At 43.1% G+C, this 24623-nt stretch overlaps 1 protein-coding gene across 1 annotated transcript in view; it reads right to left on the reverse strand.

Annotated features, from left to right (window-relative positions):
- LOC138102849 (secretory carrier-associated membrane protein 1-like) overlaps positions 1-24623 on the reverse strand; it is a 228557-nt gene that overhangs the window by 54971 nt on the left and 148963 nt on the right. Inside the window, exons 3-5 of the mRNA XM_069000598.1 lie at positions 20503-20601; positions 20123-20234; positions 9883-10011 (exon numbers count right to left, since the gene is read on the reverse strand). Of these exons, the coding sequence (XP_068856699.1) occupies positions 9883-10011; positions 20123-20234; positions 20503-20601 (340 nt within the window). The remainder of the gene's footprint in view (positions 1-9882; positions 10012-20122; positions 20235-20502; positions 20602-24623) is intronic.

Genomic DNA, 24623 nt, shown 5'->3' on the forward strand with positions numbered 1-24623 from the left:
AACCCTTCTCAAGGAAATTATTCCAAGGTTTGGGGTTCCTTTAGGAATATCATCAGATAGAGGACCACATTTTACTGCAGGGATCGTGCAGGAAGTTTCTACTATTCTGGGAATTCAGTGGCACTTACACACCCCCTGGAGACCTCAATCTAGTGGTCAGGTGGAACGAATGAATCAAACTCTGAAAAATCAAATTAAAAAAGATTTGTCAAGAAGCTAAAATACAGTGGCCCCAAGCATTGCCTCTAGCCCTTCTGAGGATTAGGATTAAGCCACGAGAAAGGATAGGGGTAAGTCCGTATGAAATTTTGTACGGCAAACCATATCATGCTGTAACCTATCAAGGGGACCCACATGTAATCGGGGATCAGATGATTGTAAATTATGTTTTGTCTTTAAATAAGACCCTTGCAGCACTGAGATCCACGCTGGAGTGGAATCGACCGTTACCTCTGGACACTCCTGCTCACGATATTCACCCAGGAGATCAAGTTTACGTGAAGAACTGGTCGGTGGAGCCTCTGAAGGAAACATGGGACGGCCCCCATCAAGTGATAATGACAACTTACACCGCCGTCAAGGTCGACGGGATCAACAGCTGGATCCATTACACACGGGTCAAAAAGGTCCCCTCCCGATGGTCGGTGGAACCCCTATCTCCCACCAGAATGGTGTTCAAAGCCAAAAATTAATGCTGTCGTTGTTACTCTTGAGTAAAATAATAATTGTTGAAACCTTTGTTAAAATCACAATACCTGAATCAAGGGTGTGGGTACCGGAGAATTCAAATGTAAATCTTACATGTTTGTTTGTCGATGATCAGGGAGCTGGATGGGACAGAGTCAGGGCACAATGGAAATGGATCACCAAGGATCAAATTCCAGATAAAGGAGTAGAAACGGTCTGGGATGAGAAGCAGCAAAAAGGTAAGATTACCCTGCAGATATCCAATATAACAAAGGCCAGAACAGGAAAATACGCTTGTGTAGTTTGGATAAAAGGGAGTTATGATTATGGATTCGTAAATCTTGACATTTTAAATATCTCCCAAACAGAATCGGAAAACAAGGTCCAGGTGAATCTCCCAAATGGGAAAGTAGATATGTGGGACGGACCTCCTCTCAGAATAAAATGTACTCATAGATTTAAGACAGGGTGTCAGAAACAGATTAGAATGAAATGGTGGAAATGGAACACGACACAGGAAATGTGGAATCCACAGGTACAAGGGACAAGTTGGTGGACGCTGGGAAATGAGAGCAGAGGATGGTTGAATATAACGAACTCAGAGATTGGTAGATCGGAGGGTAAATACCTTTGTGTTATCGTTTGTGGTAATAGTGGAGGTTATGGGGTCAGGAAGGTAGAAGTGGTATTACAACAGGAGCGAGGAATCAAGCCTGAACAGGAAATATATAACGCAAAGGAAGGGCAGGATTTGGTTTTAAGATGTAGGATACCAACCGAAAGCTACACTGAGTATGAATGGTGGTTTGGAGGACAAAGCTTGGTGGCTCAAGGGAAATATCAAATTAGAAGAAAACCCCAAGAAATAGTGTTAGTAATTAAAGAGGTCCTGGAACAGCAAGATAATGGACAATACTGGTGTTGGGTTGCTCGAGATGATTGGTGGGCAACCGGGATGATTAGTGTTTATGTTGAAAGAACAAGGGTGACTCGGCAGGTACCAGAGGATGAAATCCAAACCAAACCAGAGAATCTGATTGTAGGTTTAATTAGGGATTTTGGGCAAACACAAAATGTATCAGCAATCACTGCATGTCTGCCTTTGCCCCATGCGGCAGGAGATCCTATACCATGGGGAATTATACCAGCTCCAGACATGCCTGCATCTAATCGAACAGTTACCTTAAGTTGTACCAAGGAGACTAGGATCCGAACTAAATTGGTTAATCGGACAAATGTGATAAGGAGGAAAACCCCGAGGACCCGAGCAGATTGTTACAAACTTCCGAATGCTGTATTTACCAAAATCGGAAGATTCCATGGAGTAGGATGGTGTGAATACAATGAGAGGCAAACACGAGAAGTCCCGGCAACTGAACAATATTTTGAAATAATATGCCAGAATGTTACAAACACAACTACCATGGAACAATGGCAGACAATCTGGGGACCTAGTTTGCTGGAAACTTATAGTTATATAGGAACAGTTCAATGGTGTATTCATTGGAAGGGACGGAAAAATCAAACTTACTCAAAGACCTATCAAGGACAGGATAGTTGGAGGAAAGATGCACCTAGGATGACTGATTGGAATTGCACTGAGGTCTTCACTTGTGACAGCCCAAGTGAGTCTGTGAGTCTACTGCCGGTAAAGGTACTTTTGAGATTTGGCTGTGAATGTAGGGGATATAACCACACGATAAAAGACAAAAATACAGAAGGAGAGTTAAACTGTAAAACTACATCAATCCGAGCTCCAGAAAATTTAGTTTGGGTAATGGGTCATGGACATTGGACCACTCATATGCCGGTAGATGGTCCAACTACACAAATTACTTTAGGAGTTCCAACTCTTTGTCCTTTCTGGAAATCGACAAAATTGACGGCCTCAGAAATACAAATAAGACATAAGCGAGATATAAGTCAGGAAATTGGGGACATAGGGTTAGAAGAAGGGGAAGATTGGCATGAACCTTCTTCAGGAATTAAATTTGGGTGGGTATTAGAATCTCTCTTTGCACAAATATCGTCATATCGAAACAGGGAAATGTTGTACAAATTGTTGGGACAAACAGAAAGGTTAGCGGCTGTGACCAAGAAGGGATTCAAGGACTTAAATCTGCAGTTACAAGCTACGTCTAGGATGACAATTCAAAATCGGATGGCTTTAGATATGATATTGTTGAAGGAGCATGGCATATGTGGATATCTGCATGGTAGAGACGACCATTGCTGCATTCACATCCCGAATGTTACACAAGAAGTAGAAAAGGATATAAGTCAATTAGAACGGATTGAAGGAAAGGTGAATGATATTCAGAAAGAGGCAGAACACAATTGGGTTGGAGAACTGTTCAGCTCCCTGGGAATTCGGATGTCCGGATGGATATCCTCAATTGTACAATATGGAATCATGATTGTTATAATCATTTTAGTTGCCTTAATAGTATATAAGTGTCTTTTAGGAATGATTGTCAAGGAAGGTCAACATACTCGGCGAATAATGAAGGCGATAATGCGAAGAGAAGTCCTGGCAGAACCAGCCGTTCCACCTCCTGCTTATCGCGAAACAGCGACATGAATTGTTGAGCATCCTTGCGAACCCAGAAGAAGCTCGAAGGATGCACAAAAGGGGGGACTTGTTACAAAAAGGATAGGATATTGGATTTTAGAAGTAGTAAGGCTAAGGCTCTGCTAGGCTGTAAGGCCTCAGGTGTAGAAATAGTTCTCTGGGGAAACAGGAATGGAATGTACTGGGTGGGGAGGTTAGGAATAGTGAATTAGCTGGGCATGGTGAACCTGTTAGTGAATTAGCTGGGCATGGTGAACCTGTCTAAAAGTAAATTGTTCTGGGTTGATATATGTTGCATGCAAGGGGGATTTCAGTGGTAGGAGCTCGTTGAGCATTATCTAAGACTAGACAGCCATGAAGATATATGGCTTAGGGTATGATTATCAATTGTTAATCCTTGTGATGTATGTTTTACTTTGAAGATTAAATCTTGTATGTGTGCCAATGTTTGAAACTGTATAAAGAGCTGAGTGAAACGATAGGCCTTTGGGAAGCCTGATTTGGGACACTAGTCCCCAGGTCCCCGGGCCCTGAATAAAGCACCGCATAAACTGACTCTCTGTTGGTTTGTGTTTGTGGTCGGTGGGCAACACTAGTGTGGGAAACAGAGGAGTAAAAACTTCTGCAGTTAGTGGTGGGTTTGATTTACAACCCTGGAAGAAACTAGGTCTGGCATAACTGACAGAGATTTATAGACCTTAAGCAAGAGATTCACAAACCTATGTTTCTGTAGTTATAAGTAAAAGTATGTATTGGGTGTTATGGTGAAAGGTTTTAAGTATAATAATGGGATTTTATAGTTTAAGTTAAGAATTTAGATGTTATAATAGAAGTATCTGTGTATATGTGATCAGACAAGTTATTGGTCAAGACACAGCTGCATTGCAGTGAAAAAGTTTCACAGGTGATAGGTCGTAAATTCAAAACAAAGTTTTGTTTTAAGTGCCTATTGGATTAGAAAGTTATAAATTACTATGTAACCCTGAGTCTTGTGACTATATGCCATTATTATGATTTATTGCAAATCTCATGCCTCGAGATTGATGTCTTCTTTGTTATTTTAAGCAATAAATCCTGTGTAATTGCATAGTCCAATCTCTCTTAAGTAAATAATCTGATGGGAGACCCAAAGAGCGGGATCCAATACCCTAGATTACTAGAAAAGTCCCCATTCTGAAGGAGTTGGAACTCTCCAAAATTATTACTTTTTCTTTTGTAATTGCAGTTACAAAACCAGGACAAGTTTTAAAAGAATACCATCACTGCAGAAGAGGATTGAAGCAGCATCTCACCCACTACTCATATTTACTAGCACAATAACCCTGGCAACACAGGGGTTTACTTCACTACTGTCACAGAGAATCTCAATCATAAAAACTGAGTATTAGCAAGCTACAGATGAAGACAGGAATTCACTGACAATTCTCCCTTCACTCTATTCACCTTTCTCTCAACCTGCTTCAAGCCAATGCCTTCACTAAGTGACCTAGATAAGCTTTGTGGTTGTATGAATACACAGGTGTTTTCATGTTCAGGGTAATGGTTTAAATACCTTCCACCTACTTACCTCTTCAAATTTAACAGTGATACAAGTTATTAGAGATAATGACCACCTGAGAGCTGAAATGACCTAAGGCTGTAGCAAAGTCTGCATCATGCAATGTTTATATGACAATAATTTCACAGCTATACCAATACAGCACTCAATGTGAAGTGATCTAAGAGACCCTGATCCTAGTTCAGCTGTGGAAGCAGGTAAAAAAAAAAAAAAAAGTCACTCGAGTTGCTCTAGAGAGACCTGGACAAGCTCGAGAAGTGGCCCATGGGGATCTCATGAGGTTCAACAAGACCAAGTGCAAGGTGCTGCACCTGGGTCAGGGCAACCCCCAGTATCAATACAGGCTGAGGAATGAACAGGTTGAGAGCAGCCCTGCTGAGAAGGACTTGGGGCTGGGTGCTGGTGGATGAGAGGCTAGACATGAGCTGGCAATATGTGCTTGCAACTCAGAAAGCCAATCGTATCCTGGGCTGCATCCAGAGCAGTGGGGCCAGGGAGGTGATTCTGCCTGTCTACTCCACTCTTGTGGAGTACCTGAAGTACTGTGTCCAGCTCTGGGGCCCCCAACACAGGAAGGACATTGACCTGGTGGAGCAAGTCCAGATGAGGGCCACCAAGATAATGAGAGGGATGGAGCACCTCTCCTATGAGGAAAGGCTGAGAGAACTGGGATTGTTCAGCCTAGAAAAGAGAAGGCTTCATGGAGACCTTAGAGCAACCTTCCAGTACCTACAGGGGACTTACAAGAAGGCTGGAGAGAGACTTTTCACAAAGGCATGTAATGACAGGATGTTGGGGTTTTAGGAGTTCCCCTTCTGTTTTCTTTTTCTGTTAAAGAATTTTCCCCATACATGTTGCCAGGGGGACAAATTACTGTGTGCTTAAGAAAAACAAAAGACCTGGCCACAGAGGGAGGGGTCCATCTGGCTACTGTTTCTCACCTGGGCTTGTGAGCTGTTAGTTACTGGCATTTGGATGGAGAGGGAGGCTGGAAGGAATTCATCAGCACTGAAGACTTCTGCTTTTTCAGCTGCCTTCCTTTCTTTCTACTGGAGAAACCCCGGGATTCCCAAGCCCGCCTTCCCTGCCCCACTGGGAGCCGGGCTGCGGTCGCCCTGCCCCCACTGTTGCTTTGAGCCTTCACTACTCTGTAGCCCTGCCCCGCCCTGCCTGCCCAGACCTCTGGGGCGTTCCCACCGCAGCTCTGGAGTTCAATACATCTTGTCTGCCAAACGGGATTTGTGCTCGTCCCTGCTGTTCCAGCCTGCTGTTCCAGAGGGTCTGGCCGGACACCAGGATCAGCTGCCCAGGGGTTTGTGAAGCCTTTGTTCCATCCCTTCTCGGGATCCCCTGCCGCCATTTCCGTGTGCTCCCTGAGCTCGATCTGGAGCGCCCCCTGCAGCCGTGTGGGAACCATTGCACCTGCCCTGCTCACCGGGAGCCGCCAGCGCCCCTGCCAGCTGCAACTGTAACTGCACCAGAGGGGAAAGGGCCTGACAGCCGAGAAGGCTGGCACTGGGTTTGTGGTTCTGTTTGCTGTTACTGCCATAGTTATTGTTGTTTGTTTGACTTGTTATACACATATAGATATATAATAGTAAAGAACTGTTATTCCTGTTCCTCATATCTTTGCCTGAAAGCCCCTTAATTTAAAAATTATAATAATTCGGAGGGAAGGGGGTTGCAATTTTTTTTTCTTCCATTTCAAGGGAGACTCCTGCCTTCCTTGGCAGACACCTGTCTTTCAAACCAAGACACAGGGCAAGGGGGAATGGCTTTAAACTGAAGGAGGGTAGGTTTAGATTAGATATTAGAAAGAAATTCTTTGCTGTGAGGGTGGTGAGACACTGGAACCGTTTGCCCAGAGATGTTGTAGATTTTCCCATCCCTAGAGGTGTTCAAGGCCAGGCTGGATGGGGCTCTGGACAACCTGGTCTAGTAGAAGGTGTCCCTGCCCGTGGCAGGGGAGTTTGAGATAGATTATCTTTAAGGTCCCTTTCAACTCAAACCATTCTAGGATTCCATGATTCTATGAACTTAATTTTTCTTAGTGTAAGCTTTCTTGTATAGAAGAACCCTACTTACATATACATTCCCTGTCTTAATTAATTACACTTTATCATCCACTAATGTTTGAAAGTCAATTGTATATAAAGATCACAAGTTGCACTGATGCTATTAGGCATCTACATTATCAAGATAATTATTTTGTAGTCTCATTTGGGACTGTATGAAGATAGATTTTTGTAATAAGTTTCATTTCAGTAATGTTTTATTGATGGTATTCTTGGGAAACCAAAGTCCTCACTCGGGTACGTGACAAAAGAATGTGCTTCTTTACAGGAACCAGCTGGACTGTCACCCTATAATGGAGTGCCTCAAGGGGAATGGGATACCTGCCAAATGGAGGGCTTTGAAGACACATGGAAACTGGCAAGTGAGAACAAAGCTAGTGAAATTTGATTGCACACAACCTTGAAGCACATCAGAGTGGTTTCAATTGTAGTTTAGCCTTTTATTCCTTGTCTGTTCTGCTCTTTGTGGAGAGGGCTAGACATTTGCAAACAAACCTTACAAGTGACACAAGTATTTTTCATCAGAAAAAGTATATTCAGAAACAAGCATAGATCAGCACAGAACACAAGGACATACTACCAAAAATGTGAAAGTATTTTTTTTAACTCTACACAGTACATTAGGACTTCAGCTAAAATATTGGACATAGTCCACATTGTCCAATTCTTGATGCTACACATTAAAAATCCCATAATAATATGTAGTAGACCAAGTGGCAAATCTGTAAGAGAACAACAAAAAACCAGATCTCTAGAAAGCATGATGTAAAAAGGCTGAGGCAACTATGATAATTTAGACAAAAGATGATGGCAAATGGGCATAAATGCATCTCCATAACAACAATGGACAGAACAGGGGATATCAATCACAGGAAGGGAAAAATTAAATTATATAATGGAAACACTTTCTAAAGATAAAGATGATAACACACTAGAACAGGCTTGAGGGAGTTTATGAAGTGTCCATCTGTCCTGGGTTGCAGTGTATTCTATTACCATCCTCATGAGTTGTTGAAACCAGGTGGGACAGTGTTTCCTTGCCTCCTCCCTACAGACTATCTTCTGTTAATGAGCCCATCAATGCCTTGCCTCATGACTCATCATCCCATTGTGAGATGCTCCACCCAGAAGGAGGAACCAAGCATTCCATCCTGGATATAATCTGAGATTCCAAACACCACAGACACCCTTTCCACTGAATTTCCAGAGGACAAGAACTACATAGCTACCACTGGACCTTCGGAGGAAGAGCAGCCCTTTTCTACAGGATCACTGCTTCGACAGAACCACATCCATCACTTCAGGAGCACCGCAGCCACCATCTTATTGGACTGCTACTGCCACCCTGACTAACAGGGTGTCAGGTTGTATCCTGACTCAGTTTGACCCAGTGTTTTCTGCCTTTATTTTTTTGATTTCCCTATTAAATTGTTATTCTGACTTGGTGCCTCCCACTGGTTTGTTTTCAAACTAGTACACCATCCTTTTGGAGGTTCTCAGGAACAGGCAAAACAAACATCAACACAGACTGTTATATGTACAATTAATTGTATCCTTAGACAGAAAATAGCGGGAAAACAGGCTTTTCAGCCAAAAAATATTTGGTGTCAGATAACAGTCAAGAGACACTTCCTTAGTAACAGCATACAAAGATCTAAAAAGTAATGCCTGCTGTAAAGAGCTAGGCAAACTTCTGTTCTATCTGCAAGCAACTAGAACAGCAATGGTTGCAAAAACAAGATAGTATAGAAAAGCTCCACTGGCAGCTGACAGAAGCCATTGCTAATTGATTGTTGTAGTTCACAAAAACATGGGAGCAGTCAGTCAGTTAAAAAACCAGTATTAATATTCCAATTCTCACTGCCCAACTTCACCTTGTGTTTCAAATATACGGCACTTTTTAGAATTCAGTCCAGCAAATGGCCAGAATTAGTAACTATCCTAGAATTTTAGAGTACTTGATCTTAGATTTCATATAAAACTTAAATATCTGTCAGATTTATGAGTAGCTAGTCCCACCTTCTACAATGAATCCATTTGCTTAAAGATTAATAACCCAACAATGAATATAAAAAGCTGTGGATTACTATGAAGTGGAATTCACTTGTTTCAATGCTGGCTGCTCATTTTATGTTTTTCAATGACATGGTTCAATCACAGTAATAAGATTACCAGATTAACAGGCAAAATTATGCAAATTTGAAAAAAAATACAGAAGAATTCTGAAATTCACATCCCCTTACTGATGGTAAAAATATATAATGGCATCAAAGCACCTAAATCTTTGGAATTTCATCAGTCTCAGAGTATTTATTAGGTGCTCATCACACTAGACAAGGCAGAAGAAACAAATATCATGGCATTTGTACATTTGGTTTATTCAGCATTTCTCCAGTCAAAACATACCACCTGAATGAGAGCAAAATTAACCCTACGAAGACTGTAGAGCATTCTTGGTGTACAAAGGACAGTTGCAATATGGACTGATTCTTCAGCTAACTTAACTTACACTATTTTTTAAAACAGACAAATTATATTGTCTCCACTATAGAGTAAAACTATGTTAAACTATACAAAACTATGTTATTATAAAGCAAATGGATATTGAACTTCTTAAACTCAGTCTATTAACACTGATTGTGAATTATATTTCTTAATATATAAGCTGATTTTAAAAACAGTAAAATTATTTCTAAAGTAATAAGTGGTCAAAGCTCATTTTACAAAACCAGGGATATTTAAAACAGAAAACTGCACTATACTATAACCAATCTGCCTTAGGGTAATCCTCCTCCTTTTTTTTTAAGGAAATTTCTATGAAATAATCCAATAAGTTTAAAACTGAAGCTAACAAAAAGATTTCATTTCAACATTTGACTTCTGAATTTTAAAAAAATTCTCATTACAGATATTGCAAAAGCCAAAGTAGCAGGTATGTATCATCAAGTTCAAATATGCACTTTGTTTTTTCTTTAAAATAAAATACTTACACATCCACAAATAGTACATAATCTTTACTGTCTTCTGGAATTCTACAGGAATGTCTACAGAAAAGTCCTGGTAGAAACATGGACCTGCTGGAAAATTCTCAGGAAGAGGTGGCCAGTTATTTTTTCTACCTGCAAATCAGAAAGAGAAAAGAAAAAAAGGTGCTCTATAATACAGTTTTAATCTCTGTATACTAGAAAGAGGTGCATTTGGAGTTGTTCGAATTGTTTTATACATAAATTTCACAAGTATATAGATAACTTGGGCTACCAAAACCCCAAAGTTTTATTAGCAATCCTCACACAACACTAAAAATAAACTTCAGAAATAAAATACCATGAAGTACAGACAGATCAAGGAAAGTACAATATTTTGTCTATGTAAAAGACTAATCAGGCATCTGACAGTTCCTATAAAGTAATGAGGAAAGAGAATTCTTCACAAAACAATTTCTCAGAGTTCCTTGACTTTTAAATGCACATTTCTCTAAGTCCCACCATACTCTCATGCTTTGTAGAACACAAAGACTGGGGACTAAAAAACATTCTTCATTCTCAGAATCCTGATATTTGTAATACCTGGATATCTTTAACACTTTGAACCAGTTCCTAATACACTTTACAGTCAAAACTTTACCTAAAAGCCCATAAGCCTGAAGAAAAGCAGCTATTTAAATGGTGTAAACTACTCTTTTTTTGTTACAAGAAGATGCCCTACAGCATCAATATATTTTGATACAGTTGTGCAACAGAGTGAGGATACCACAAAGGTCAACACAGTATCAGATGCTTGAAATTCCTGTATGCTAATCTGCTCGCAGATTAGAGTATACATTCTGCAGAACACAAGTCAATACAAGCAGAGACTCAGAAATTCAACTTTGATAACTACAAAAAACCATTACCATAGCATTTCAAATTCTGGAGGCAAGAGATACATTAATTACCATATTAAAAAAGTGGAGCTGAATTAGACACTAACCTAAAGGAAACTTTATTTGAAATTCTGACAAGGTTTTGCTTGCAATTGCTATCTTCAACCATATCTTTATTAGTAGTTCATCTGTATTGGGTGTGGCTGAGCTGGAGTTCATTTTCCCATAGCAGCCCTCCCAGTGTTGTGCTTTGCATTGGGAACTGGAAAGGTGTTGAGAACACACCAGTGTTTTGGCTACTGCTGGCATAGCATCAGCACTGTCTCTCCAACATTCTACCCCCCAATCAGTAGGCTGGGGGGTGGGCAAGATCCTGGGAGGGGACACAACCAGGCCAGCTGACCCAAATTAACCAAAGGGATATTCCATACCATATGACGTCAGCTCAGATATAAAAGCTATGGGAGGGAGGAGGAAGGGGTGCATTCGTGATTCTTCAATGTTTGCCTCCTGTAGAAACCATTATGCATGCTGAAGCCCTGCTTCCCAGGAAGTGTCTGAACATCACTCGCTGATGATGGGAAGTAGAGATTGACTTTTCCCTTAGCTTATGCGCACGCAGACTCTCGTTTATTTCTTTCTTTTACTGTAATAAAACTGCCTTATCTCACCCACTGGCTGTTCTCCATCTTATTCTCTCCCCTGTCCCACTGGGAAAGGGAGTGATAGAGCAGCTTAGTGGGCACCTGGCACCCAGCCAAGGTCAACTTACTACACTCATCTACAACTTCTCTGGGCAACCTGTCCCAGTGGCTCACCCCCCTTTTAGTAAAGAATTTCTTTCTAATATCTAATCTAAACCTACCCTCCTTCAGTTTAAAGCTGTTTCCCCTTGTCCTATCACAACATGCCCTTATGAAAAGTCCCTCTCCAGCCCTCTTGTAGGCCCCCTTTAGGTACTGGAAAGCTGCTATGAGGTCTCCATGGACCCTTCTCTTCTTCAGGCTAAACAGCCCCAACTCTCAGCCTGTCTCCATAGCAGAGGTGCTCCAGCCCTCTGAGCACCTTCATGGCCTCCTCTGGACTTGCTCCAACAGGTCCCCATCCTTCTTATGTTGGGGGCCCCAGGGCTGGATGCAGTACTCCAGGTGGGGTCTCACAAGAGTGGAGTAGAGGGGGAGAATCACCTCCCAGGACCTATTGATGAGCAGACCTACCAGCTTGAAGATCTTTGCATTTTAGTCAATTGCATATGACAACAGTGTCCTAAATGTGCAGCCAGCATCTTGAATGCAAATAGCTGGAGTACTATTGCAAAAGTCTTTGTCCTCCAATCAAAGTATCTCTAAAATGTTTCCAAAGGAGTTTAAATGAGTGTACCAAAGAAAAAAATCAGAAGGAAAGGAATATTGTTCTCCTCATTCATAACATACAATTTCTGATGTGCTGTATCTTTTATGCAGTCATTTGGCAAAAACCCAATATTCTCTTTCACATTTCAACCTTCCCAAAGACTCCTTTAGAGTCTTCATGGACTCTTCAAGCACTTGGATGTGAACAACTTGTCATGGTTTGGGAATGATATTCCTCAGTTTAGTGCTCCCACTGTAACCATGCCGGCACTCACTTCCCTTCCCCTTCTAGTTAGAAGCACAAAAGGCAAAGATGACAGGTTAAGATAAGAACAATTTAATGGAAACAGCAATGAGATAAGAAAATGAATAGTAACAGCAACAATGGTAATAAAAAAAGGTATAAGACAAAGAAACGATTTACACAGAAAGTCTGTGACAATACCAACTGTTTTGCCCACCATGCTTTCTCCCCCTGGAAGGAGCACCCTTCTTCTCCGAAGCAAGAAAGTCCCTTTCCCCCACCCCTGGCAAATGACATGGTGGTATCAAATAACCTCCTAGACACTCCCACAGCCATGCCCTCTCAGCTACTGCAAAAAAAAAAATTAACTCTGTCCTGGCCGAAACTAGGAGACAACTGCAACCTAATAAAACAGTAAATACCCATTTTAGAAATATCATGAAACATGCATGCCGTATTAGAGTTATGTTTCCTATGATATAGATGAACAAGACTGCCCCTGAAGCCTGAAAGAGACAAGTAATTTATGCCGTTTTGGTTTTTGCCTTTTTTTCTATGTTCTCTGTATTCTTCGCATATATCTTTGTAGCTCTGTAGCCTATTGTATAAGTGGCTAGCTTTCCCAGTAATTTTCCATGCCCTTTCCCTAGGCAGAAAGACAAAACAAATTCCAGAGATCCAAGCCCTGGGGAGTACAAGGCCCCTATACTATCTTGGTTCTTCCTGGCTACCAAGGTTGAGAACAACTCTTCGAGATACATTCTCATGGTACAGATAGTGCCAAGGGGGAGATCCAGAGAAGGGGCTTGACCTGAGGGGGAATTGCATCACCCCTTGTCCTCCTAATTGGTGTTTTTTATCAATTACACTAATTTCCTAAAACCTATAAAAATGTATTCATCCCTCGTCCTGGGGCGACTGTATGATACTGTATTCCCTATTGTCTGCCCTATGCCAGACATGAATCCTGTCCCTTCCTGTGTCTTTAAGCTGTTTCTCAGGAGAGGGGGGAGAGAAGCCAGGCAAATTTTTCAGAGCGGTTTGTGCTCAAGGACATACACATGTTGGGGTTCTTCCCCCCTGGTGTGGGGTCCGGGGGGAGGGGACCCTGGAGTAGAGGCATGGCCTACGGGGTTTCCCTACTCCCTGGTCAATCTTGTTCCCCATTGGTTGTTTTGTGTTCCCCTGTATGGGGAGGACCCTGGTTGTCCCGTGATTGCTCAGTTCTTCAGCAGTTCCCTGGCCATGTGGCTGGAGAATAAAGATCTCTGAAACATCTATTAAGAATCAGTCCCTGTTTCTTTCCACGGGCCTCGCTGTCTATACATGTTGCAGAAGTCCCCACTGCAACAAATGGTAGTGATGCCGGGGAACATAATGATTCCCTGGAGTCAGTGACTGTGAAACAATCAAGACTTTGAAGATCCCCAAAAATTCGTGAGTAAAGAAACTTTCTGGATCTCTCTTCTTGCTTTTGTTTTGCTGTTCCATAAACTATGGAAGAACCGTGGAAAGACTCATGGCTGTCCCAGCCGCAAAGGGACATTTATCTTAAACTTGAAAAGATTCTTGAACAGCGATATGTAAATTTTAGCTTAATTCAAACTCAAAAAGAACTGAGACACTTCCTGGCATGGTTGTTTAAAAATTTTTTCTACGTTTCTTGGGACTTGATTATTACCAAAGACTTTTGGAAGAATGTTTAGACACAGTTAATTTCTGAGTCAAAATATATGCCAATGGAAGAACATTTCCATGAATATTATCTAATTACGGAGATGAACAATATCAGCTGTGGCCTTGCAAAGGGAAACGTGCCTCAGGGACCGCGCGACCTCGGCCACGTGCACCGAGTGCTCTGTGAGTGGCGGCGAGGCAGTTCCCACGCGCAGGCGAGCCAGTGCAAGCTGCAGTGTCGGCAGCGGAGTCATGCGCGGCAGGAGCGGCACGATGGAGTGGACCTGGCGGTGCCTGCCTGGCCCCGCGCAGCGTGTGGTGGAGCGAGCCCCGTGAATGCCTGGCCAAGAGGGGCAGCGCGCGGGCAGCGGCCAGCGGCGATGGACACGGAGTGGAGGCGCGCATAGCTGAAACGCGCCGAAATGGAGTCATTTGCAGGGCGGGGGGGGGGGGGGGGGGGGCGCCGCGAAGCCCAGCCAAGGCATGGTCGCGACACCAGGCAGCGGCAGCACAGATGTGACTAGAGGCGGCAGCAGCAGCAGCGTGCAAGTAGCTGAGCAGCACGGCATGGCCGGGCCTGCACGGCCCCGAATGCGACCCCGAGAAGTCGAAACTCCGTGGTGAGAGTGCACAGGCACGAGCAACCCCGATGGCCCCGGCAGCTCTGGCAGCTCCAACACGGGAGCAAGCAAAAGCGAAAGTGAAAGCAAGAACACAGTGAGACAGAAAACAGCAACGACACAGAAAAAAGAAAAAATCATCGTAGCTAAGGTTTTAGGAATAGTAAAATGGTATAATGTCAAACAAAATTATGGTTTTATAACTAGATGTGACAACAAGGAAGACATATTCATTCATCGTACTGCCATTATGAAGAATAACCCCAAAAAATATATCCCAAGCTTAGGAGACAGAGAAGTGGTAGAGTTTAAGATTAAACAAGGAAGGAAAGGCCTGCAAGCAGCAGATGTTACCAGGCCTGGTGGTGTTTCTGTGAAAGGCAATATATATGCTGCAAATAGTAGTCATGTCAGACAATATCCCCATTATAAACAACCCATACAGTCTCCCTTTCCTAATCCTACCTTTCCCTTTTATCCCATATCCTGTTATCTGTTTTTCCACCCATGGTTTCCCTCACAAAACCATGCCTTTACCAATTGTTTCCCGAAAAATCCCTTTCCAATGCCGAATGGGGGATGACAAAGGGGGGTAAAATTAACTATTGTTGTTTAGAGTTCCAACAGGTACAAATGGAAGAAACCCTCTCCTGCCTCAGTTTCCCCATAAAGCATGCTCAGAGAGTCCTGTCTCCCTTCTGCCAGCCCTAAGATGTTCCAGAGAAAAAATCTGTTTGGACATTTAGAGACTCAAGAGGGTGGCTTGTTTTCTTTTGAAATTGTTATCTTATGTTTGTCCAGTTGTTTCCAGTATTAAGTTTTAAATCTCTTTTAGTTAAAACAAAAGGGCGAAGTGTTGGGGTTCCTCCTCCCTGGTGTGGGGTCCGGGGGGAGGGGACCCTGGAGTAGAGGCATGGCCTACGGGGTTTCCCTACTCCCTGGTCAATCTTGTTCCCCATTGGTTGTTTTGTGTTCCCCTGCATGGGGAGGACCCTGGTTGTCCCGTGATTGCTCAGTTCTTTGGCAGTTCCCCGGCCATGTGGCTGGAGAATAAAGATCTCTGAAACATCTATCAAGAATCAGTCCCTGTTTCTTTCCACGGGCCTCGCTGTCTATACATGTTGCAGAAGTCCCCGCTGCAACACACACGCCTGCTTTCCTGCTGCTACAGAGCTGAGGAAAGCACCTTCCTGCTTTTTCCCAGCTCTCGGCTCCTTTTTCAGGAGAGAGATAGAGAGTTAAAACTCTTTGCTTTTTAGCTAGCCTGCTAGCTGAGGCAAGAACTTTTCTTGGGACTGTTCTGCTCTGGTCCGGAACAACATCACTGGGAGGCCCCAAACTGCGGCCCGGAGGTAACGCGGTACTTGAGCTCGAGGCACGAACTCTGGCATGCCCCAGGTCAGAGAGACTCCAACTGCATTATTTCTGTACGTCGCTGAAGCGACTTCAGCATCAGGAAAAGAGCTGCTGGCTGAGCTAGCTAGCTGGCTTCTTTGCAGAGGGAACACGGCAGGAGCCGATGGTATCGGCTCACGTTAACTCAGAGACAAAGGAAGAGAGAGGCTGTTCTGGTCTCACTCCTAACAGGTTTATTGTTAGAAGTTTCGCAACCCGAACAAGCTCAGAAGGGATGGAATGCGATGGGATGCTCCCCTGAGTCTTGTCCTCAGTTTTATAGAGATTTTGAAAACCGTGGTGAAAGGGGAAAACTACCAATGAGTTACAAGCCAGGGGGAGGATACAATTTAACAAGAACCACTGGGAGAAACCGAGAGGCGGGAGCTATAACAGAGAACCAGTGAACAACTGAGTAACCGAGAATTTTCCCGAACCAGGGGAGGCGGCTTGTACCCGGGCGCCGCCCAGGGGGGGCACGGCTTAGGCTTCTGAGGCGCCCATCGACCCACCCTCTGAGTCTGCCTCTTCAGGAAACTCAATCCAGGGGATGGGCTGGGATTGACTGGCATCTTGCTGCCTGTCTTGGGGTGACCTTATGATGTGTATCCCATATCGCTGCCTATGCCCAGAAATTAATTTTTGTGCCTTTCTGTGCCTCTAAACTGAGCCTGAGAGGGAGAAGGAAAAACTGAGCAAAACTTTCTCAAAGCAGTTTGCAGCTTGTTCAAGGTCACATAAAGATAGGAGGTTTTTTTCTTCCCAGCCGCGGCAGGGGAGGGAGGAAGCACCCGGCTTGCTGCTTTCCAGTCAGCTTTTGGCCAGTTGATTCAGTTTCTTGTTCTCCGGAGAGACAGACTGAGAGTTGGACTTTGCTTTTCCTTCTCTGGAATTCCGGATTTTCTCCCTTTTCTACTGGACTGCTTTCAACCTCAGAGCACATCAGGAGGACTTTCCATCGGGCACAGAGGGCCTGGCCCTGGCCCAAGCCTCAGCTCCGAGGAGACCAAAGGGAGGACTCTAACACTATCCCAGGTTTTTCCTCCACAGCGAAAGATTTTACCATTTAACCTCATTTTCCTTTCCCGTGTGTTTGTTAAATAAATAGTTTTATCTTCTTCACTTTCCTTCCAGGAAAATTTATTTTTTTCCCGAACCTGGTGGGGGAGGGGTGGTTGTGTCTTCTCTCAGAGGATATATTTCTAAATTTGGCCAAACAGGTACACTGCCCCAGCCCCCCAGTGGGCTGGGTCACAGCAACATGGAGGGGCCCACACAGAATCCCAGCTCCGGAGAGGGCAGAGCCACACCCACAGAAAGGACTCTGAAATCTACCCAAGTTTCTTCTCCACAGTGAGAGGTTTTATTATTTAACATTATTTATTCTTTTTCCGTGCCTGTGTGCACTTTGCTTGTTAAATAAATTGGGTTTTTTCACTTTCCTCCAAGGAATTTCTTTCCGAATGTGGTGGGGGAGGGGCTGCTGAAATCTGCCTTCTAACAGAGGGACGTTCATTTCGGACGTTCTCCTCCAAATTTGTCTCAAACCAAGATACTCCTGTGTCATAGGTTAGCAAGCATAGTCCCGGAAGGGATGTCCTTGCTAAGGGGTGCTTACAGCTTCCTCTGGGACCTGATAGAACCTATCAGCTGGCCAGTTTGAATATGGACAATTCTTTAAGCCACTTAAAGTTGTGACCGCCTCTGTGATACACACTTAAGAATAGAAAAACTCCCCCCCCAAGCTCTCTCTCGTTTCCGGCGCTGGGACAGGTGGCTGCAGGCCCCGTGCAGGGGCTAGCAGGCCCGGCCAGGCCCTGCTTGGGCCAGGCCGGGCCGGGCCACGGCCAGCCTGGAGCCATGGGCCTGTTCCAGCCATGGAACCCCCCCCAGTGCCTTGCCGTGGGCGGCCAGAGAGGCTCGGAACCCCCCCTCTCCACTGCGGCTGAGATTCAGCAAATCGGCACCTCTGTCTGGCAGAGGTCAGGTGACCAACTGCGATAAGCCACATTCCAGCTGCAAGGCCGAGGTGAGATTAACCCTTTTATTGCTGTGAAGAGCTGAAAACCTGAGGGAAGAGAGAGAGGAGATGCTTAAAGCTGAAAGTCTGTTGTGAAGTTATGATATATCAGAGTATCCTGTTGTAATTTCATGAAGATATGGGGGGTGGAGTGTTCAACTCGTAAGCAATAGGCAGATGCTGCCGCAGCTGTAATTTCATGAGAAGTTTGGACAGAGAGAGATGAACCAGATGAACCAGATGAGGACTTTTGCTCCAAAGAGGAAAGGAGAAAAACCTCAATTCCTAGAGATGCTTCCAGAGATAGTCTTAAAGATGAAGATGACCCTTTGCTCCCAGGGAAGGAGAAGGGCCTCTGGTTTTTTTTGTTTCTGAACAGCTCAACCTTAAAATTGTACCCCAGAAAACTTTCAAGAGTGGACCCTCGAAAGCAGTTGCGGGAAAAGCTGCAAGTCAGGGGAAGGGACTCACATCGCAAGCAGAGAGACTCCTCTTCCTAAATGGACTGAACAATATTTGGAAGTGGGTGGCTGTCTCGGTGTGATACTGTTTTCATAGCACGAGCAAAAAGAGACTTCTCTTTCTAAATGGACTGAACAAGGTTATTATGGAAGTGGTAAACAGACTGAACATCTTAAGGGTTGTCTTTACATTGTCAGTGGGAGAAGGGAGGAAGGTGGGGGGAGGAGGAGAGTTCTAAAGGTGGTATAATTTTTTTTTTTTTTTCTTTTCTTCTTTTAGGTCTGTTAATAAACTTCTTTATATTCTTTCAAGTTTGGTGCCTGCTTTGCATTTCTCCTAATTCTTATCTCACAGAAGATAAACAGTAATGAGTATTTTAGACCGAACCACTACATCCTGTAGGGGCAGGCTTTTGTGGACATCTTTCCATAACTGCCCCTGAAGGCCTTCAATAAAGATCCACTTTTATATTACCTTCTATACTAAAATTATCTCGAGTTTCATTTCTAGGTTGAAAAAGGCAACAAATCAATCCAGACCACCAATATAAGTTAGTGAAATTAGATGAAGAGCAATATATCGACAAGACAATTAACAAACATACAAACAAACAAATTATCTGGGAGAAGACGTACAGAGATTTAATAAAGACATTAAAAAGAATAAATACTGAGAAAATAAAAATTGTTAAATGTAGGGACAATATCATCATGATTCTTTTCCTTAGAAGAATAGCAATTCCTTATTCCCAGATCCTAGCATATGACTGGCATAAATTTTCTAAAAATTTGAATTACTAAGTGGTCATGCAATCTGGAATTGTGCTGCTGTATATTCCAATAACCACAGCAGCAAAAAAATCCCAGCATGTGTGGAAATACAACAGTCAGATTTCTAGATACAAGTGAAAAGATCACGCAAAGTCAACCTTGCATGGTGTTTTGGTTCGTTTGGGTTTTTTTTAACTTCAGTCTAAAGTTTTTCCTGTAGATCTAATTCTAGCAAAGTATCTTCAGTTAAGAGGATGTAAATTTCATGTGTGAAATTGCACTATAAAAACTGATGGTTACTTAAAGTTTGTGGCAAAATGAGATACAGGTCTTAACTATGGGTTCCAAAGCAACATATGAAAAATTAATTAAATATTAATAATAAAATTAATCTTTCTGATATTTGCATAGAATACTGTGTCTGTAACATAGCCAAAGGATAAGAAAATGTTTCAAAACTGTAAAATTCTCCTACAGCTATAAATACTGACAGAAGAGAAATCAGAGATGGTACTTATGAAGTTAGTTTACTTCTCAAACTGCTCCATTTCTATTCAACAGTATTACTTGGATATTAACTTAGAATAAAAATAGCTGATAGCAGAGAGTAACATGTAACATAGGCCTCATTTAAAATTTTTGCTGTGAAAATCTGCACAGGCCAGTTTTTATTCACTGTATTCATTGTTCCAAAGGAGATGAATTTTCTTTTCCTGAAGAGGTTATAAAACCCCCTTTGATCTGTTTCACAGTAACACTGTGAAACTAAAACAGTTTCTAAGAAAAAGTGAAATTTCTGAAATTAAAAAAAAACATTTTTATGCATACCCCCCTGCTGATTGACATTCTGCATTTCCCTTTCTTTGCGATCTAATTCAGCTGCTTTTCTTTCCAGTTCCTCTTGACGCTTTAGCAGTTCTGCCTGGGCCAAGGCATGCTCCTGAACAAAATAAGCATCATTAGATATTGATTAAAAAAATACAAACACAAAATTATATTCCAAGTCTATTTTCCAAAATTTAGCATCTCCAGTTATGAAGACCAACCTAATATTGCACAAATTCATGCAGTAACTGATTACTTAAAGGCAGTATTCATTTTCATAAATCATCAGGAAACAATGTTTATTTATAGAATACACAACTTTAGAAGTGTGTTTATATTACTATAATTGAAAGGAACCTAGTGCCTGAAAGTTATAGACAAACCTTTGAAATTTGTGTGTAAGCAGGTGATTCTTCTGTTGGTTTCATTATTGCTGGCTGGGTACTGGGTACATGAGGCATTCTCACATTTCCTGGAGGAGGCTAAGAAAACAAGAGACAATTATAGGGAAACAATCTCCTATTCTAATAAACATCTTTTCATTATCACTGTAAGAACTAATCCAGTTGTTTTAAAGGAACTGTTACTGATCAACTGAAAATCTGATATGCTGCGTGCAATATTTATAACTTTTAGGTTATAATATATACTCTGTGGTGCAGTGTTTTGCTTGTTTGTTTTTACACTGCACTATTTGCCATAAACACAACATGGAATTTTATGGATCAACAGAAAGTAAAAAGAATTTTAATTTTGTTCAGACATGAATATCAATAAGGACAGTTATTATTTAAGAGAATGGCAGGATTTAACAATGATCTGTTCCTATTCTCAAACATGATGAAATTTATTAATAATGTCTTCCAGAACTATCTACTTCACAAAGGTTAACCAGAGAAGCAATACATCATATTCAAAAAGGGCAAGAAGGAGGACCCAGAGAACTCCAGGCCAATCAGCTTCTCCTCAATCCCTGGAAAGGTGATGGAGCACCTCATCCTGGAGGCCATGTCTATCCCCATGGATGACAAGAAGGTGATCAGGAGTAGTCAGCATGGATTCGCTAAAGGGAAATTATGCGTAATCAACCTGATTGTCTTCTATGACAAGACAACTACCTGCATGGATGAGGGGAGAGCAGTGGATATTGTCTACCTGGACTTCAGCAAGGCTTTCGACCCTGTTTCTCACAGCATCCTCATAGGAAAACTCAGGAAGTATGGGTTGGATGAGTGGACAGTGGGATGGATTGAGAACTGGCTGAACAGCAGATCCCAGAGGCTCATGATCAGTGGCACAGGGTCTAGTTGGAGGCCTGTCACTAGTGGTGTCCCCTAAGGTTCAATGCTGGGCTCAGTATTGTTTAACTTGTTCATCAATTACTTGGATGAAGGGGTAGATGCCTCCTCAGCAAGTTCACTGACAATGCAAAGCTGGGAGGAGTGGCCAATACCCCAGAGTGCTGTGCTGCCATTTAGAAAGACCTCAACAGGTTGGAGAGATGGGCAGAAAAAGCTTCTGAAATTCAACAAAGGCAAATGCAGGGTCCTGCATGTGGGAATAACCCCAGGCACCAGTAAATTTTGGGGGTGACCTACTAGAAAGCAGCACTGCAGAAAAGGACCTGGGGGTCCTGGTGGACAACAAACTGTCCATAAGTCAGCAATGAGCCCTTGTGGCTGTATTGGGTTTGCATGGCCTGGTTTTTGGTAGCAGGGGGGCTACAGGGGTTGCTTCTGTGAGAAGCTACTAGAAGCTTCCTTCATGTCTGGCAGAGCCAATCCCTGGTGGCTCCAAAGATGGACATGCCGCTGGCCAAGGCTGGGCCAATTAGAAATGGTAGTAAAGCCTCTGTGATCACATAAGAAGAAAGAAAAGTTGTTGCACAGTTGTAATTGCAGCCAGAGAAGAGCGGCGTGAGAACATGTGAGAAGAACAACTATGCAGACACCAAGGTCAGTGAAGAAGGAGGGGGAGGAGGTGGTCCAGGAACCAGAGCTGGGATTCCTCTGCAGCCCATGCTGAAGACCAAGGTGAAGAAGCTGTGCCCTGGTAGCCGATGGTGATCCAGAGATCCACCTGCAGCCTGCGGAGGAGCTCCTCACCAAAGCAGGCGGATGCCCTTAGTGGGCACCTGGCATCCAGCCAAGGTCAAACCACTACAGTAGTCCCCCACAGGGTCACTGGTCCTGTTAGGAGCCTGCTCCAGCACGGGCTTCCCACAGGGTCACAACCTCTTCTGGGCACATCCACCTGCTCTGGTATGGGGTCCTCCACAGGCTTCTCCACCATTAATCTCCATAGGCTACATGGAGAAAATTTGCCCCACAATGGTCTTCATCACAGGCTGCAGGGGAATCTCTGCTCTGGTGCCTGGAGCACCTCCTCCCCTTCCTTCTCCACTGACCTTGGCGTCAGCAGACTTGTTTCTCTCACATATTCTCACTCCTCTCACAGCTGCTCTTGTGCAGCAGTTCTCCCCCTCCCCTCCTTCTTAAATATGTTATCCCAGAGGCACTACCACCTGTAGAAGCCTGGAAGATAAGGGGGCTAACATGCATGTCTCAGACATTGATAGCCAGGACTGGCGATCTCTCTTTCTCCCTTTCTTTCTCTCTCCCCCTCTATAATTAATCTTTCCCTTTCTCTCTTCCCTACCCCTTTATCCAAAACCCACTTCCATGTGTTTATATAGTACATCAGAGACTAACATACCAATTCCCATGCTAAGTGTGTAATTTACTAATAAAACGATGCAGGTTTTTGCAGACCCTCTGGCTTTTGTCATTCCTTTCAACCACGAGCATCTATGAATTTTGGGTGTGTTTTCCCCTCCCCTTAAGGGTGGGACATCACACCGCCATCACTGATTGACCTGGCCTTGGCCAGTGGTGGGTCTGTCTTGAAACCAGCTGGCATTGGCTCTATCTGACTTCTGGCAGCTTCACACAGAAGCCACCCCTGTACCCCCCTGCTACCAAAACCTTGTAATGGAAAGCCAATACACCAACCATCTTTTGAAATGCACAGAGGAGAAAACATCATGCCTGAGTAAACTCCACCTCTGTGTATACTATTGCATCATATCAAAATCATCTTTCCACTTTATATATCAACTCCTAACAAAATACTGAAATATCAGAGAAGTCTCATTCCTCAAAAATACTCAGTGATTTAAGCTTTTCATCATAAGAAAGGATTACTCATTGTTTTAAGATGAAGACACACAAAGTTGGTTAAAGATAGTATTGCTATTCCTTATGTTGGAGCCTTCTGTGATAAGGACAAAGGTCTCTTGTATGACAACTCCTACAAAAACTAGACAACCATCAACAGTCTTATCATCTGCTTCAAACATAAAATACAAACCATGTACTAAAGTAATAGCTACTGAACAAAAATGCATTAGGCATTTTAGGCCAGAGCAATGCTACAAAAGTCCCCCTTTAGCTCTATGGCTAAGGTAACAGTAGCTTTGAAAGCATAATTGATAAGAAGCTGCTGTGAGAGACTGGAAGGATTGTTGGCTCAAAACATTTTGGGCATCTGTGTGGGGGAATGGGCAGGTCAGGCCTTGCCCTGGTGAGGCAATGCCCTGCTCTGAATACCCCACTCCTGCAATGGCTGCCAATCACTTGCACACCAGAGGCAATGCTCCACACCCTGCCTCTGGAGCCCCTAACCCAGCTCCTAAGAGGCAAGATGACCAGAAGTCCCATCTGGGGGAAGGGCCCAGGAAAGCCAAAAGGTACTTAAACCAGAACAGGCAAGCATGTCTTGACCCAGTAGCTCCCTTGGATTTTATATCAGCTGAGACACCACTGGAAACCAGGAGTGGTAGCTATATTTGTTCTTTTCTACATCTTTTCTCTCTTTCTCCTTCTTCTAATTCCCTCTTCTTGGAGTTTTGAGTAACTTGAAATTGGATGGGCTTGGAGTTTGCTAAGTTGAATGATCTAAGTTAATGCTTTGTGAAATGTTTTGTGTTGATTGAATGTTGCTCTAAATGTTTGCCAAAGTTCTCTGATTTTCTGAAGTTGCCAGTAAAGGTTATTTTTGTTTTGACCTCTTGAGAATATCTTGTTGGTATTTTTCCTGTGTGTCTAATTCAGGTTACATAAAAAACCATAAGCCTTTTTAAGAGTCTTGTTGAGCAAGTTTTGGGGTCTTACAGCTGCCTGCTAGACTAATGAGCAAGACTGCCCACAGTCTCCAGTAAGGACTCCAGTAGCCCTTCACATACATCTGTAATAGTGTTTAAAGGTGGATTGGCAGGCTAGAATTGAACAATGTGTTCAAAGATACCTATCCTTGAAAGCCACTTTGTCCAAATAACCTGCAGTGCTGGTAATGACTGGAACATGCATATATGCTTAGGAATAAAGGAACCCATCAGAAATCTCATTAGAGATACATCATGAAACATGCTAGTCAACAGCATATATGATAGATGATATTAATATAAGGAGCTAATTACATAAAAGATTATTTTGATTCATATTTC

Source organism: Aphelocoma coerulescens (assembly GCF_041296385.1).
Source record: "Aphelocoma coerulescens isolate FSJ_1873_10779 chromosome W unlocalized genomic scaffold, UR_Acoe_1.0 ChrW_unloc_scaf_3, whole genome shotgun sequence".
NCBI classification, from domain to species: domain Eukaryota; kingdom Metazoa; phylum Chordata; class Aves; order Passeriformes; family Corvidae; genus Aphelocoma; species Aphelocoma coerulescens.